This window comes from Nyctibius grandis, chromosome 1, assembly GCF_013368605.1.
Source record: "Nyctibius grandis isolate bNycGra1 chromosome 1, bNycGra1.pri, whole genome shotgun sequence".
In the NCBI taxonomy this organism is placed as follows: Eukaryota; Metazoa; Chordata; class Aves; order Nyctibiiformes; family Nyctibiidae; genus Nyctibius; species Nyctibius grandis.
This window is the reverse complement of record NC_090658.1, coordinates 95,726,714-95,744,076: the sequence shown is the minus strand read 5'-3', so window position 1 is coordinate 95,744,076 and position 17,363 is coordinate 95,726,714. Positions and strand designations below refer to the sequence as shown.

General features: G+C 39.2%; 1 protein-coding gene across 2 annotated transcripts in view; it reads left to right on the top strand.

Annotated features, from left to right (window-relative positions):
* Positions 1-17,363, top strand: part of MYO6 (myosin VI) — a 117,750-nt gene that overhangs the window by 19,831 nt on the left and 80,556 nt on the right. For both annotated transcript variants that reach the window (XM_068406272.1, XM_068406355.1), the window contains exons 2-3: positions 10,149-10,287; positions 16,475-16,544. In XM_068406272.1, the coding sequence (XP_068262373.1) occupies positions 10,171-10,287; positions 16,475-16,544 (187 nt within the window). In that variant the 5' untranslated portion in view covers positions 10,149-10,170. The remainder of the gene's footprint in view (positions 1-10,148; positions 10,288-16,474; positions 16,545-17,363) is intronic.

Below are 17,363 nucleotides of genomic sequence, written 5' to 3'. Positions count from 1 at the left end.
TTTTGCGGTAGTGCTAGTTGGTAATTTTTGGTCACTGTTGACTTTAGCAGTCTTTTGAGCAGGGATGCACTTTCTTGCAGCATTCCTGTTAAATTAATAAATAACATTTTATACATGGCAGGGACGGTGAGTAGTGTTCTGATGATGTGTTTGTGGTTTTAAAATGAGTCAGTAAAATACAATTGGATTTTGATCTCAATCTCCTGCCTTAGATCTTCTAACCATTTTCTGAACAAGAAGTGAGTGTGATGTTCTTGAGATGGATTTCTTATAACTTGTGGTCCATAAAAGTACGGAGCTATGGGAGCTGCATCAGTCACTTTCTGTGGCTCCCTGAGACACTGAGTCAGTGGTAAGGAAAACAGCCTGTCCGGCAGGAATATGTCTGTTTTAGGCTGTGGCAAAATCTGAGCAAAGATTAGCTGTGGTCCAGAGTCCATAATCTGCATGGCCTCGTACCAAGGTTTAGGAAAGTCCGGGACTTTCTGAAACCTTGCAGAGAGTTAGTGCCCTACCAAAAGAAGTGAGAGTTGAGCTGTGGTCAGGATGTGGCCAATGTGGAAGTTGTTACGGCCTGCAGGTTTCCCTGCTGCCGAGATCCTGTTGGTGCTAATGGCAGATTTTGTCTGCTATTTTTTGTTGCTGTCCAGATGCTCAGCCTTTACAGCACTTTGCCTTCTGCAAAAATATGAACTGTTCTGGAATAGTACAAGAATTAAAGGTTATTTTAGAATCACAGAATGGTTTGTGTTGGAAGGGACCTTTTAAGATCATCTAGTCCACCCCCCTGCTATGTGCAGGGACATCTTTCACTAGGTTGGGCTGCTCGGAGCCCCATCCAACCTGGCCTTGAATACTTCCAGGGATGGGGCATCCACAGCTTCTCTGGGCAACCTGTTCTAGTGTCCCACCACACTCATCATAAAGAATTTCTTCCTTATGCCCAGTTTAAACCTACCCTCTTTCAGTTTAAAACCATTGCCCTTTGTCCTGTCACTACAGGCCTTGATAAAAAGTCCCTCTCCATCTTTCTTAACAGCCTCCTTTAGGTACTGAAATGCTGCAATAAGGTCTTCCCAGAGCTTTCTCTTCTTCAGGCCGAACAATCCCAGTTCTCCAGCCTTTCTTCACAGGAGAAGTGTTCCAGCCCTCTGATCATTTTCATGGGTTTTAGGTAGATTTTATTTTTAAAGCATACATTCCAGATCTTTTTTTTTGAGATTGAGATAGTGTGATTCCTTTGCAATTAGTGTCTTTCACTGTAATTACTGTTTTCTTGCCTCATAGTAACAGGCCCATTATAGAATCATGGATACTCATCTTTCCAAGAAAACTGATGGATTTGCTGACAAAACATGTTCTGTGTCTCTTTCTCTGGGTAGCTTTGGATACTTCTTTTTTATCCTTTGCTGTTAAGACTGTCTTAAATCGCTCTCATGCTCTTTTATGTTAAGATAAAACTTTCAATCTCGTCCCTCAGAATTACTTTACCGATGACATCTGTGAACTTGACAATAGATTTTTGTCTTTTTTTTTTTTTTTTTGTAGACAAGATTGAGTAGATTTGGACAAGAATCTTGCTGTTTTAGTTATCTGTTTCTGAAGGGGAAGTTTCTTCTGAGTTCACTACCATCTGTAGAGGATTGTCTGTGTTTCAGCGCATCGCCTATAAATTGCACCCGTACTTTTTGTAAGAAGTACAAGCTGATATGGAGACATGAAAAAGGAGGTTGAAGCTGGTAATGTATGCGTTTTTAGGAACTAATTCCATCTCTGACAGAATTCTGATTTCTGTACAGAGAGGGCTGTCAATAAACAGTTCCTGGATTGTACATGGTAATCTGCACATGCTGATTGTCATTAGTTTCTAGTATTTTCTCCTTTAATGAAGTGGCCAAATCAAAGTTGGTACTATTTGGAAACCTCTGATTTACTTGCTATTTGTTATCCTGGTAGGAAGACAGAAAGTGCAATTGTCCTTTTTCCAGTCCAGCCTCTCTGCAGTGGCCTGAGGTCAAGCATCTGAGGTTTCCTGCAGCCCCTCCAGCAGCCTTTGATGCTGCCATCGCAGTGCTTAGTTTATTTGATTTGACTTTGGATCCTGGCTGAGGATGTGTTCTTATTTTTCTAAAATATCAGTTCCATTTTCACTCTGATATGTACCAGGAAGTGGTGTTTGGCAATGTTTTCTTATTGCTGGACTTTAAAAACAAATTATCATGCAAATGTGTCTCTCTGTTGTGTTATTTATACACGTATGTATTTATAAAACTCAGTGCAGGCTGCTTTCTTGCTTATCCCTGTATTTACTTATTTACTTAGTTTTACTTTGTTAGGCTGCAGCGAGGAAGTTATGTAGCTGAAGTTCAAAACTCGACAGACAAATGAGTTCAGGGAAGAGGCCGGAGCTGGGAATTGGTTGCTCTCTGGGAGTCCCTGGAGTATTTCTAGAGCATTGACGAGTGCAGATGGGGAGAATAAAGTTACTGAGAAGCTTAAGGTTGTGGTTCAGCTCTTGACTTTCTCTGTCGGAATTGTAGGGTTGCCTGAACTTCAGGGGCTTTTAGATGAGATCACTCATCTAAAAGTACAAAATATACTGTATTGTCACTAGTTAGTGTAGGCTTTCTTCTTCAAGTATTTTTCTGAAAAATTAGTTAAGTTGTGGACAGTTCTTGAATTGCTAATGAATTACCAAAAATTCAAAAGTGCTCAAAAGACGTTGTTGTTGTTTTGCTTTTTATTTGTCCCGTGTCTGCCCCGCCCCCCCCTTAATATGATTAGGAATATGCTTCTGATTTTCTTGTGAGGGGATGAACTTTGTTGGGTTTATCTGTGTTGATGTGAGTTAGAATAAATTACTGGGATTCACTCTGCCTCAGCCTCTTTCTGAATCAGCTTGGCAAATCTGATGTACAGTGCAATATATGGTTGCTTTAACTGGTACAAGCCCCTGCTGGTTACACGAAGATGTGCTTTTAGCCAACATTTATGATGGTCTACAGAGGATTAAAATTCTGGGGTCCCAATTACTTATCATAACGTGCAGCTTCTACAGTTCAGGTTACGAAGGCTAGTGACCAGATATTTACGTACCAAACCAATATTTAGGATAAGTGATAGCGTTTCCTTTAAGTATTTGGGAGTCAAAGGAAGGACTTTCTTACCTTACTATTTTCTTTATTTGTGTAATCTCATTTTCTACTTTTTGTGCTGGAGCTGAGGTCTCTTGTCCTTGGCAGACTTGAGGCCGATTGGTAGCTTTTGTTTTATCTTGCGTACAGAGCTCAAAGAGAAACTGATGGGTGCGTAGTCTTAAAAGAGAATAAACACATCTGTTCTTGTATGAGGTCACCTGAAGATGAGCAACAGCTTGGCAGCAGGGTGCATTGGGTGGGGAAACAGGGCACTCTAATTTGACGGTAGCAGAGCATGAGATGTAGAAGATGAATGGGTGGGGAAGACTGGAAAAAGACATAACTGGAGGAGAATTTAAACTTCATTAGCTTGGAGAGAGTCATCCTCAGCCTTCAAGAAGTATTTGTTCTTTCTGATGTTTACACTTGGAAAACGTGGCACACGAGGGTGTAAACAAATACACTGTTAAAGTGCTAGCTGAAGGGGTTTGAAGTTATCTGCGCTTGGTGAGGCTGTTCGTTGAACATGATTTAAGCTAGTGTGCTTGAGCACTGCTACCAGCGGGCGCACAGTGTAGTCTCTTAGCTATAGGGGTAGTTAACTTCAGAGTTCACCTCGTTAGCTTGAACTGCTCCAGCTAGATCTGCAAGATAGCGTCTCTGTCTGCTCCTATGTGTTCTTTATACTTTATCATGACATGGCTTAAGGTGCCTTTGATTTTGCTTTGATGCCTTTATCTGTTTGCTCAGTTCAGCTTTGTACTTCCTTTCTTCCCCTCCCACTGGTTTCACTAGGGCTGACTTGCACAGTCTGAAAGCATTCAGTTGGTTTGAACAACCTCTTTCAGACTCTGTCTCTTAGCCATATTGGTTTTCTTCTGTTGTTCTGGTCCTCTTCTCTGTTCAGTAATGCTTCTGAAGTAGCGTCCAGACCATAACTGAGGAGTTCTTTAACTTCAGCTTTTTTTTTTTTGTCTTTCTGAAATTTGACGTTGTGTTTTGCTACTTTTCCTCTTTTTGCTTGTTGTTCTTTCTGGCTTAGGTATTGCTATTGGTCAAAATGCTTGTGCAGATCCCCTTGACATACTTATTCCTTGGTTTGTTAGGGAGCTCCACTCAGCTTATTGTAATTAGCAAGAACTGGGACAGAAGCCTCTGTATTTTGTTAGTAGGAACTGAAATAGGAACAACGTTCTTGAGAGAATGGTAGCTTAAAAAGCTGGCAGAAGAGCAGGAATCACAGAGGAAATCATCCGACCTTGCTGATCCTCATATGAATCAAGTTTTAACTTCCCAATGTCATAGCCAAAAGACCACAACCTCTGTGGTTAGTTCTACAAGCTGAGAGCTGTACAAAATTCATCTTAGTCTTATACAAAAGCAGTTATGACTGTAGTGCATTTAGCTCAAAAAAAAATCTCTGTACTATATCTGCAGTTCCTCTGAAATATCAAGGTCACCTGCAATAGAGCGCTGAATGCTGCCTAAGCTCTGATGTGTTAAAGTTTCAGTTAAACAATGAACTAGCATTGAAAAAATAACTTGACTGACAGTAAGCTACCACCATGTATCAATGTTTTCCTCTATGTGATCTGTCCTGTATATTTACAGGACCTTCCCAAAGCATACTCATGTACCCGGTGTAATCTGCAGAATTTTGAGAAGCTCTTAAACACGGAAGTATTAGGGTCTTTTTAATACAAAATAACCTATATAATTCTACTTTTACTGTGATAACCTGCTGCTATACCTATTCTGACTACTTTATTTTCCTTGGATTTAGCAAACCTAATGAGATACCATCAGTTGTTTAATGAAGTTCAATTTTTCAATTGTTGTAATTAGTTAATTCAGCAGTCAGTACAGTGCCTTGGTATAGTAAACCATAGGATTGTTCATAGGATAGCAAATAGGATCAAATCATGCAAATGCCTACCTCTGGGCTCTGGTAACAGGTTTAAGATTGCATTACTCTAGTTTGCCTTCCTAGAATTCTTTCACCTGATGGTAGTGTTTGATTTCCTTTTGAATACCCTACAAAATAAAAATGTAGTTTTATTACATTCTTTTAAAATCAATAATATTTAAGTAAAGGTAAGTGGAATGCTAATGTGCCAACTTTCAGCTGAGGAATTCTTAGTCGTTTCATATACTCAATGTGTTACGTAGATAATTTTTTGAGAAACACTATCATGAAACATTCTCTAAAAAAGGGAATAATAATGCAGAAAAAATTAAAGAAGAGCTGGTGGGTGTTTTTCCTGCGGTTGTAATCTGTGGAGTGCAGTATAGTTTTGTCTTGCAAGTTGTTTGAACTACTGCTAGTGTTTAGCCAGTGCAGAATGTGTTGAATACTATTACTGATAATTAAGGCGAGGTCTATTACTGCTTGCCAATTACGAAAATATAAAATCTGACATTTGAAGGAATAGCTGTTAAGTTTACCAGCTTCAGACAAAGGCTTGTTTTATTACTGTCCATCTCCTGTTCAACGGAGAGGCAAACTCCTGTACAGGGTTCCTAGTCTCTTCTACTGACTAGGAAGAGGGCTGGGCGGCTGGCTTCCTATAATCTTTGTGGATCCTATCCTTTGTGTTTGAAGAAGTCTTAATAGTGGAGACCAAAATGACCTAGTAACTTACAATCAACTACTTTAATCTTTATTGAATACCTATATACAAATACAAATGTGGAAGATGGCTCATTTTGAGCTCCTTTGTTTGGAAGCATCATTCGGGTGACTCCTTGTGTTTGTTGGTGTTGCTCTCAAATTTGTTGCTTTAGTGCTTTTAGCCTGGGTATGAATCTTAGAATCATAGAGTCATTTAGGTTGGAAAAGACCTTTAAGATCAAGTCCAGCCATAAACTTAACACTGGCAAATCCACCATCTTTTTGCTTTCATAGTTTTCAGAAGCGGTGTGCTCTTTCAACAGTGTCGTGAAGTTGACTGTATGTAGAGTGGATTCAGATGGATGCATATGGGAAAAAGAAGTTTGTTGCACTGATTGCTATTAATGAATGGTCTGTAACCAGACTGCGGCTGTATTTTTATGGGGAAAATATGCTTTGACAGTTCCCCATCCGAATCTCTAGTTTTCCCAGTTTGTATTCTGAGATATGTACGTTTTAATCAGTAAAGCATAGTACCATGTTTTTAAAAAGTGCTGTTTTCTTTTTCTAAAGGACTTGTATCAGGTAGTTGAACTTTGAACTTTTTTTGTTTCTCTTCACCTTAAAATGCAGGACTGGAAACTGGTTATTCAAGAGCTGGTTCAGGAACAGACTTCATGCCTCTGTCTCAAGGGCAATTGCATATACATCAGATGGAGGGGTAGATGATAGAGCAGGTATGACCTGATAGGTTTCAGTATCCAATTATAATGTGCTGCTTGTCAGAGTCCCAGCAGACAGAGATGGAGTGGAGCCAAAACCAAAATGTTACAACTGGTTTTGTGTCACTTCTCAGGCAGAAGACTGTATTTATTAAAAGTAATTGTCCCGTAAATAACTACTACACTCGTATTTAGATGCTTTCACCCAGTCGCTTCTTAGATGCTTGCAAAGCCTCAGGTATTTTTCTTAAACATGCATATCCTGGTGGTGGGTGAATTCAGTCACTCCTTTGTCCTTCAAGAGGATTTTTTTTAGCTTGTGACGCTCCCCTATCATAATTTATTAATAAAGCATGAAGTACGTTTAAGAATATGTTGAGAATGCAAAAGTCCATGTCAGTGAGTGTCATGGTTTAAGGCTGGGCTGGCTATTAAACCAGTGGCAGACGCTTTCTATTAACCCTCCTCCCCACCCCAGAAGGGAAAGGGAAATGGGAGAGAGATGTATGGGTTGGAAAGTTAAAACAGTTTTAATGAACTATAATAATGAAAAAGAGTATAATAATAATAATAATAATGGAAATAATTAAATATATACAAATATATACAAAACCAAGATCGAGCTCCCCCAATGACGGTTACGTCACCCCCGGCACTGGAGGGCAGGCTCCGGGAAGGCCCAGACTGGGCCCAGCAATGGTTGAGAACTGGATTCAGGGATGCACGGATCGGGATCGGGGGCAGCAGGAAAACGGACAGAGTCCTCTTCGGACACCGGCCATAGCAGACAGGGGGCGAGAGGGGAGAAGGGCAAGACCCTCATGATCCCCCAGCTTCATACTGAGAATGATGTGTATGGGATGGAATACCTTCGTTGGTCAATTTTGGGTCACCTGCCCTGTCTGCTCCTCCCTGCAGGTGTGACCCCCCCTGCAGCTCTTCACTCGTAATCAGTGAGGAATTTAGCAGTGACCTTGGTTTCTCTAAGAATAAGTACAGCAAGAGCCTTTCTGCATAACATCCCTACCGGTGCCTCAGCGATAACTACAAACTTTGAGCGTTATCAGTCCTGGAAGCAGACACTGTCTGCAAAACATGCAGTTAGTTTCAGAAAGTGCAGTTACTTAGAAGAGACTTAGCTGAAAGTAAAAATCACTGAAAGGAAAATTGGTCTGTTTTAGGCCAAACCAGGACAGTTTGCAAAGCAGAAGCCTCCAGATGCTAATTGGGGAGGTTGCACTCTAACTTTTGGCAGAAATTTCTTCAGTAATTTCAGGGTTTGTTTCTTGCGCGACATGGTTACGTCTGGAGCCCTGACCACGCCACTTGGGTTGTAAAAGAGAGACTTGTTTTTAGTGGTTGTGTGACATATCGCTTAAGCACTAATCTGAACTAGCATTTTAAAAGCAAATGAAAGGCTTGTGAAGAAATGAAGGCTTGGTTATATCCAGAAATAAACTCAGCTGTTTAGCAACTGTGCCCATGATGACAGCTGTACTCAGAGGTCAGATCTGGCTGAAAAAAAAAAAATCCATAAAACTGTGTTATGTACTAGATCTGATCTACAATATCCTAAAGGAAAGAAGAAATGGCTAACAGCCAATTGTGAGTGAATACAGATGTTCTTTTACAGGATTTATCATATGATGCTGGCAATACATGGTGAAGATGATGGTGTTTTGTAGAGTTCATGGGATGGGGAAAAGACTTGAAGTAAATAGAAATGAATGTGACAGTTGAGGTTTTAGAACATAAACTTTCTATGAGTAGTTAAAAGAAGTTAATATGCTCCATTGTGGGAAAAGTAAACCACAAGTTTCCCCATATTAAATGTAACATTTTAAATAGCATGAATTGCTGAGTAGAATACATTAGAAACATTTGTTAAAATCTTCATGAACTTCTTACATCCTGAACTGCATTCAGGGGGAAAAAATTGATTAGTTGAGTAAATTTAAACACAAAACCAGACATCAACACTAAATTCAGTAGTCTATTGCTAGTTTTTTCAAAGTCTCTTCAGAACTCTACTTCATTTAAAAAATATTTGACTTTGCATTCTGAGTCTTTGCTTTAGAATTACTTTTTATCTTTTATTATTTCACACTAAAGTTAACAACAAATTATCTTATTCCTTGACAAGTAAGATGCCAAGACCAGCAGCATTCTCAAAGTGATCACAGCAAGCCTTTCCCTTCTCTTCAAAACCTTTCTAAAGTCCTTGGAGGCAGCAAAAAGCATGGTCAACTGCAGCATGTCCTGACAGATGCTCGGTGGGAACAAGAGTGATCCTTTTCTGCTCGTGGTTGACAACTTTATGGTGGGCCAATGACTCTCTTTCCTTGCTGCTGCTTATGGCAAAGGGGTCTGCAGCCTTCCCTTGTTGTGAGAAATTTTGGAGATCCTTTTTCCTTTAGATGTGGCAAAATAAAAATGTGGGACATGTTTCCTAGCTTACAAACTCTTGGACTTTGCTGCCAGTGTTTTCTTTGCTGCTTGGCAGGCTCTTCTGGTTCATGCTGAGAGGCAAGTTACACCTTGGTGATATGAGGTGCTTTTTACAAATTTTGGAATCACTAAAATATGTCAGTTTAGGAATGTGAATGAGTTTTGGAGGGGAATAAGAACGGCCAGGAGAAGTGAGCCATTCAAGCTGTGTGGACTCCGTATTCTCATTAGGGTAAGGGCTTAGAAAGTAGGGTTTTTTTAAAAAATGAAAAAAGGACTAATTCAGCTTATCTAAAATGGCACCGTTAGCCATTCAGAGTGTGCCAATCCTGGCAACTTTCCCATTAGTTCAATGAGCGTTGCATGCAATCAAATACTCCTTTTAATTGGGAGCTTATTTAGCTGCATAACTTGAGGAGCCTAAGGTTTGAATGTCCTGGCCTTTGCATCTGTTTCACTTGTACATCATAGATTCCTCTGAAACAATATTCATATCATATTTTTATAGAAAGTAAGGTTGATGTTCCTTAAGAGGCAGAGTTTGTAATGTTACAGTATCAGAGGTCAGTCGCTCAAAGGCTTATAGTATGATAAATCAGTTGTGACCGAATATATTTGTGAGTTATTTAAAAGCCATATGCCCAGCCATGTGAAAAGAGTGAGCACGTTCATTCGTCTCAAATGACAAGAGACTGGATTTCTGTTCACGTGCCTCGACATGTGCCTGTTACAGAAATTCGAGTATTTGCACATCAAATCAGGTACAGACAAGTATCCTCATGTCATATGACCCACTGCATGCACATACATATGTGTGTCTATACATGTGTATACATGTGTGTATATACACACTCGTAGTATAGTCTTGGCTTTGAATCTGTCTTGTACTTCTATTATGATTGTGAGATAAACTCCCTTTTTGGTTCACAAGTCACGGAAATTGGAGAAGGAGCAGCAGGGAGCAGTCTGTGGTGCCCCACAAAATAGATCTGTTCTTGAATCTTCTCCGTACTCAAGTCTGAGGGTGGCCTCTTTAAGCACAGTGTTGTGGGCTGGAAAAAGGCTGGAAGAATCTTGTCCTGACAGGGTGGCTCCGGTCTGCAGGCTGGCTCCTTCCACATTGAATAATAGGAATAAGCATAATAAACTAAAGTCTGTATAGTGAATCCTGATAGCTTACTAAATTTGTATACAACATTTTTTTGTTTAATTTTTTTTTTCCTCATACAGGAAATACTGGATAGATCCCGCAATGGAGGACGGGAAGCCCGTTTGGGCTCCACACCCAACTGATGGGTTTCAGATGGGGATGATTGTGGACATTGGCACTGACAACTTAACTATTGAACCTTTGAATCAGAAAGGCAAGGTAAGTGTCTCACAAACAAGGGAATGGAGAAAAACTGTACAAAAACCATTCTACCTGTAGGCCAAATCTTTGCCAATATCTATAGTTACAAGCAGCCTGAAGGAGTGGAAAAATCAGTTTTCTATTCTAAGTTTGGCTAAAGATCTTTGTTTAGCTTTAGCTTGCATTGCAAATGAAACATCCCACTGGTAAGAAGTGCATGCTTCTGTCAGTTATCTGCACGTGCATTGCATAGGTGCTCGTGAAAGAGAGGAGGATTGAATCTCTGTAGCTATTTCAGTACTGTACACTGTGTTTTTCTAAATTAGAGACTGGTTTAAGAGTCTACTGTTGAGAATAGCTTCTCTCTTTTCCCTTACATGCATAAAGAGTGCCCTACAGGGGTGTCCTAGACTCTGGCTTAGGTTAGACACCTTACTGTTAGACTGATGAAGATTGAGAGATGAATCCTCTTACCTCAAGTACCTTGAGAAGTAACATGATGTCAAACAAAGGTCCTATGGAATTGCTACATCAAATTAAAGGCAAAATAAATAACTTTTAAAATGAAGGCCTAATTCATCCTAATTACTGTGTTCCAACTGTTTGGTTTATCATGACATCTCTCAGATTCAGATTCAGTATGTTGTAATTAAATGTCAGTTTTTATAGGAAGCACCTTGTATCTATCAATTATCCTAATTCTGATGTTCATCATCCTGGTTTTTACTAGCTGGAATAAGATCGAGTGTGTTTTAAAAGCTGTGATTTTGGTGTTTATGAATATGTGATATGTGCCCTTTCTAACAATTTTGTCCTTTCCGTATCTTCAAATATGGAAAAGGCAAATGTTTTTTGTAATTTCTTTTTTCATGTCAACAATAGTAGAGAATGCCTTGTCACAGGTCAAAAGGTTATGCAGCAGTTTTTCCTTTTGGAGGTATGTTTATAGGCTTTCTTTTTTCTACATCTTCGAGAGGAAGTTGATTTTGCTTTCCTTAGAAATATAAACCAAGTGTAATCTCTGATTTTTGTGTGTGAGAGAGACAGTCTGTATGTTTAGTAGTAGTAGTATGCATGCTTCAGTTTGAGGAAGAGCAAAACTATTCAAACAAGAATATTAAATATTCCGAAGCTATGGCTAAGTAGTCTTCAACTGACTTAAATGGTTTTGACCCTACCATTATTTCTGTTTGTATCCCAAATGGTTCTGATGTGATAAAGAGCAAAAGTCTGAATACTGAAGTTAATACTGAAAGTTAAATACTTTCAGTATTAAAAAGTTAATACTGAAACAGAAACAGGCAATAAGGAGATTCCTGAGTTGCTATTTATTTCTAACATACACTCATTCAGGGAGCATATGTAATTTTTTTTTTTTTTGTGAAAACAAAAAATGGTCCTAAAATATAAATATTGTGCTTCATGGTTCACAATGAACAATCTCTTTTGTCTAGAAAGTTTGTTATTCTGCTGTTGGCTTTTTTCTTGAATTAAGCAGATCAATTAAGGGCCTAATGTTCACTCATCTAAGGGAACAAACATTTCACAGTTTAAATACTATAGAGATTATGGTCCTATATTTCTAATTATCAGACTTCCTTATATTAATGGAGGTGGAGTAAAACATTTTCTTGATTACCTTCTCAGTCTTTTCAAGGTGTCATTGATTTCTTTTTATAGTGAAATGTTTTTCATAGCTTTTTATCTTTTTAAGAAGACTGTTCTTGTGCACTTAGACCAATAATTTGTAGTAGTCAGCATCAATACCCATTATTATCAACTTTGTTTACCTAAAATGATAGTTCAAAAGTGCTCTTCAGTAAGAAGGAGTGATCCAGCAGCTCCAGAGTTGCCCATGATAATTACAGGGAGGAGAGGAGTAACCTGATCTTGTAAACATACCCAGGCAGTGTAACTTATTATTATTTTTTAATCTGGGTCATTAGCATGTCATATGTATTCTCTGTAGGTGCTGGTAGCTTACCAGAGATCACAGGCTGAAAAGGAAATGTGTATGCATATGTTTGATTATTGCCTTTTATACCACTTAATAGTTAATTAAAATATGTTGTTAATAACTGCAATAAATGCTGCAAGACAGCAGTTTCATGATGTCTTAAAATCTTCCCTCCCTTCCCCACCCGTAGCTAGCTCTGGCCTTGCAGAGTGGCACTCTCTCAGCTCTGCCCGCTGAGCTGTGCATGACAAGGCAAACGAGGTCAGAGAACAGATCCAACTTAAAAATGAAGTGGAAAGTTTTCAGGATGGCAGCAAGCAGTGGCAGGAGGACGGAGGGACCTGAGCCCAGCATGGCTGTAGATAGATTTGTATTATGAAACCAAGTTACCCAATCCAGACTGGGTGAAGGTAGTTGGCCAACATACTGATTTATTTATAAACCAGCAATCGCAGTTTTGGGTACTGCAGCCCATACAGAGTTAACAATGGCATTTACATTTCTGTGCAGAGGCTGGGTGTCTAAAGAGAGGTGGAGATCTGAGTCACCCAGCCTGCACTGTACAAAGAAGAGTAATCCAAGCTGCAGGAGCATGTTATCGGAACAGGGGAAGCATGTGTTACACGATGGGAGCTACTTCCCAAAAACTAGATCATCGGCTTGCAAGGCTGGTAAATGCCATGACTGGAAAGAAAACAGAGAAACTGGAGAGGGGTTTGCTAATGAGCGCGGTCCCGCCTGGGGCTGGAGAATTGCCCTGAGGGTGGCAACCGGACCAGGGGGCCAGGGCTGGGAGCCCTGGCCCGTGCCCCACCAGCAATCACACGCCAGTGTACAAGGAAGGAGGTGGGCAGAAAGGCAGCCTGTTGTTAAACTCAACTCGTATTGCATTTACACTTCTACTTGGAGTGTACTTTTTCTGACCTTACTGAGAATCCTAACCTCAGATCCTGTTGCATATATATCTTATTTTTTTGTGTTGCTTGATGCTGTAACAGGGAGAAGGCAGGTGACAGTGAAATTGCCAAATGGGGAATTTACTCTTTGCCTGGAGGTAGCAAATCTAAGTAAAGTGATTAGGAAGAGATGCCTTGGAGAGACTTGCACCCTGAGATGCCGTCCTGGGACCCTTGTGGCACTGAGGAGCAGGGGCAGGCATTTCCTAGAGCATCAGCAGTAGAGAGTTTCTGGCAGTTGTTGGGAGAGGGCAGGGTGCTGCAGGCGCTCGCTGACACCCCTCCTGCTGTCAACTGAGAGGCACCTTATGTCTCTGCACCAGTTCTGAAGGGTCACGGAGGGCTTTATGGGGCACCTGCTCTGGTATGCTGTGAATAACCAGAAAGGTATTTTCCTGGGATCAAGTAAGGATCAGAACGTTCAAAGTTCAGTGTTTCAAGCTAAGGGGGTTTTTAGCAGTGAGCGTAGCTTGCTTGTGTGAATGAGGCATGTTCTTGTCTGTTTTATGAGCTGTTTGTACTGCTTTAGGTTGGTTTGTGAAATACAGCTGAGAATAGGCATGTCTCCTGTCTGTATCTGTAAGGTATAAAGGAGGGCATGGTTACACGTATTGGATTACATGGTAGAAAGAAGATCCTGCTTGAATGGAAAGATATCTTTTTTCACTCCTCTAGTTTCTGGGAGAATAGTTAAGATTGCCATTGGATTTGTAGGGCTGCTTCGTTACAAAGAGGGGAAAAAACTACAACAAACCCTAAACCCTCTGTTTTGTCTCGTGAGACCACTTTAGTGTCTCATAAGATTAATATCCTCTCCATTTTCTTAGAAGAATTTTGTCTTAAGCTATGCCTTAATGCAAAAGTCTTCCACCAAATGAATGCCTGAAGTGTTTTCTCCTTACAGTAAATGTTTTAAAAAAAATAATGGGACAACATAGTAAAGAATTTCTTTGGATAATTTTTTTTATTGATAGACCTGGGATACCTTGCCCGTTTTCCTATTTAATACATTATATTTGAATAGTAATTTGCAATACTCAGCGCTCTGCACATTTAGCTAGCGTACTTACCTACATAACAAGTAATCACCTTACATAAAGCAGTAGTCCAGCTGTGACACATAGGAGTGAAATTCTTTGTTGATGTAGTTGAAATTAGGCTTCATGTTCTGATTTTAAAAAGTCCAGCAGAAAAACATTGGCTTTCAGATAAGTCGTCTTCATATTGCTTATTTGTTTTATCACCTCTGAAATATTCTAGAAATTAAGTCACAATTCACATTGATTGAAAAAAGGAAGGGGGACATAATACAGCATGAATTCTCATTAATTTTTTCATTGAAATTTATCTTGGATCAGAAGGCTGAGTGGTGAGGACATTGAAAAAGCTCTTCTTTCCTTTTCTGGTATGACTGGCTTTTAGATCCATGAAATGTTAAAGTACCAGAGATTTGTGAAGAGTCTACAGAATAGTTGGGTATCGTGTTTCATTCTCTCCTGTGAAAAAAAGTTCTGTCTTTGTTAGGGGTTAAACTTGGGTTACACATCAGCAGACAGGAACAAGAAGTGAAGTTAGATTTTCATGAAGCCAGTCATGCTGTTTTTAAACTTTTCCACTGTTCTGCGCCAGTGAACTGATTATGTGGGAAGCTGTTGTGTTCAGATATATCTTTATTCAATGAGATATACTTTTATTGTTGCCAAACTTACAGAGAAAATTATTAGGATAGTGTGTTCTACCTGCAACATTGTGAGAGGGAGGAAAGTGGTGGTGGTGGGGATTTCTGCCCTGCTAAACTCTTGACTATCAGCTGGCAACTTTCTGAGGTAGGTAAAGATGTTCAGGTCCTCTACAGCTTCACCACGCTCTGATAAAGGATATTTTGGAAGAAGTTGATCTGATGGACGTTCAGATGCTCAAACGTCATCGAGCAGCTCTGTCTCCCTTAGGAAAGCTTCCTGTGCATATTTTTCTGCATTAGATCCTGATAAGGGGATGACAAAATATAATTTATTATGGCTACAAATTGCATACTTTATCATAACTTTGTAGGGGAGGGATATCGTAGACTTACTGTTTTCCAAGTGGCGGCAATTAATTCTGCTCCAAGACATTTTTAACCTTTCCCACTTCAGAGAGAGTTGGAATTTGTGGCTGTTCAGATGGTGTAAACTACAAGAGCTCACATATTGTGTCTGTACTGAAGCAAAGATGAAGCAAGTTGCTGTATTTGTCCTAAACTTCTGTGTGAGATGTTTCTCACGGGACTGTCTTGCTGAGTGCAATGTTAAACAGGCAAACATGTTTGTTTATTAAGGTCATTCTTTAGATCCAGTTGGTTGCCTTTTCAAATATTAGGCTAGACTTCTCGTCTCCATTTCCATGCGGAAAAGGAGCCTGTGCCTTCAGCAGCATGGCAGCTATCGTGTTTAATTGGTACAACAGGGTTTTGTTCATTCATAGGTAGCTCAAACAAGCTATTACTACAGCAAACAAAAAAGTATAATTAAAAGCCTACCTCTTACAATAGGTATCTTTGTGCAGATGCTCTAATGTTTGTGTGCTAGGATGTTTTTCCTTCCTTTTTACAACAACATAAATTATGATTTGTGGAGGATAAAGAAGAAACAAAGTTGCTTTTGTTATGAATTTTTCCCATTGGACATGAACACTTGATAAATGGCTGGTTTGTATAACTGAATACAAGACTTGAAGCAAGGTCTTGTTTTACTTTAGTATTGATTTATTGAGGAAAAAAAACAACAAGCAATAATCAAAGCTACAGTATTTGGGGGTACAGAGGGTATTATGTATTGAACCTTTATATTTTAAGTAGGAATGTTTTAAAACAGCATATGATGATAGCACAGTCCTTTGACTGAACTAGTAATTTGGTTTTTATTCTTTGTGCTTCTTCACAGAACTAAGGAAGTTGTGTGTCCTTTACAACGCTGTTCCCTTTGCAGTACTTCTTTTTAATCCTCTATTTTTATGTTACACAGTATTACAATATTACATGCAATTTTGGGAATTAACATCAAATATTATTGCAATAAATTATATATTACAGTGACTGCATTTTTATAATGTAGTGTAATAATGCAAACGCAGCAGCTCCTATCTGCATCTAGTAACTCAGTAGAATTTCCAATGCTAAAGCATAAAGCTGGCAACTTCATTTTAAACCATGTACGATTACAGTACACTCACTTGTGTCATCGCATCAGACAACTTTGAACTATATTTCTATTTTTATGGTATTCTAACAACGTTAATATTTTTCATCTAACAGACTTTCCAGGCTGCCATCAATCAAGTGTTTCCTGCGGAAGAGGACAGCAAAAAGGATGTAGAAGATAATTGTAAGTTATGAATTTAAAAATAAATTATGCATTTGAAAAAAATATTTGCATAGAAGAGAATATTGTTTCCTGTTTCTTCCTTCTACTCTTCGTTTTGCTGATTTGCTTGAATTTATGTATGACCTCTACTAGTCCTTTAAACTTTTTAAAGTAAGCCCGTTTTAAATATAATTTGTTGTGGTTTTTAGTTTTCATTTGAACACATTAGAGGAACTCACAATTATGTTATTCCCACATACAACTGTTAACTTGACTTCAGATATATATCAGATGTCACCTAACTGTATCAGGATCAACTGCATTCAGCATTGTGGGGGTTAACTATATCTTTTGTAGTGCAGCAAAAAAATTAGTTGCTTTATCAGCTAGTTGCTTTATCAGCAGCTGTATTGTACAGCATTTTCCTGCAGTGTAACCCATTTCTCAGATAGTGTTCCTGTGGAAGTACAGGTAATTGAAAATAAATTTTGAGATAACCTTCCCAAAACTGGAGACAGGAATCTGGACCCATTGGGGCCACTGGAAAAGGAAATAGGTTATAGTGAATTGGATATAGCAGTGCTGCTGGAGAAGGAGTTTTGAGGTGAACTTCTGTAATAAACTTCAGTGTTGATCTGCAGAGCTTTTATTTTGTTAAATATTTTATAGTTGGAAGTGTGGAAACAAATATAGTATTCAAATCTGGGGAGAGGGCAGAGAGTACCAAGAAAAATGAGTAAGTGCTAGCATCAGCTTTTAGAGGACTGCTAGACAAATATTTTGCTGCTGTTGCTCTGTGCAAGCAAAATCACAGAGACTTTCCTGTCTTGAAAACCCAAT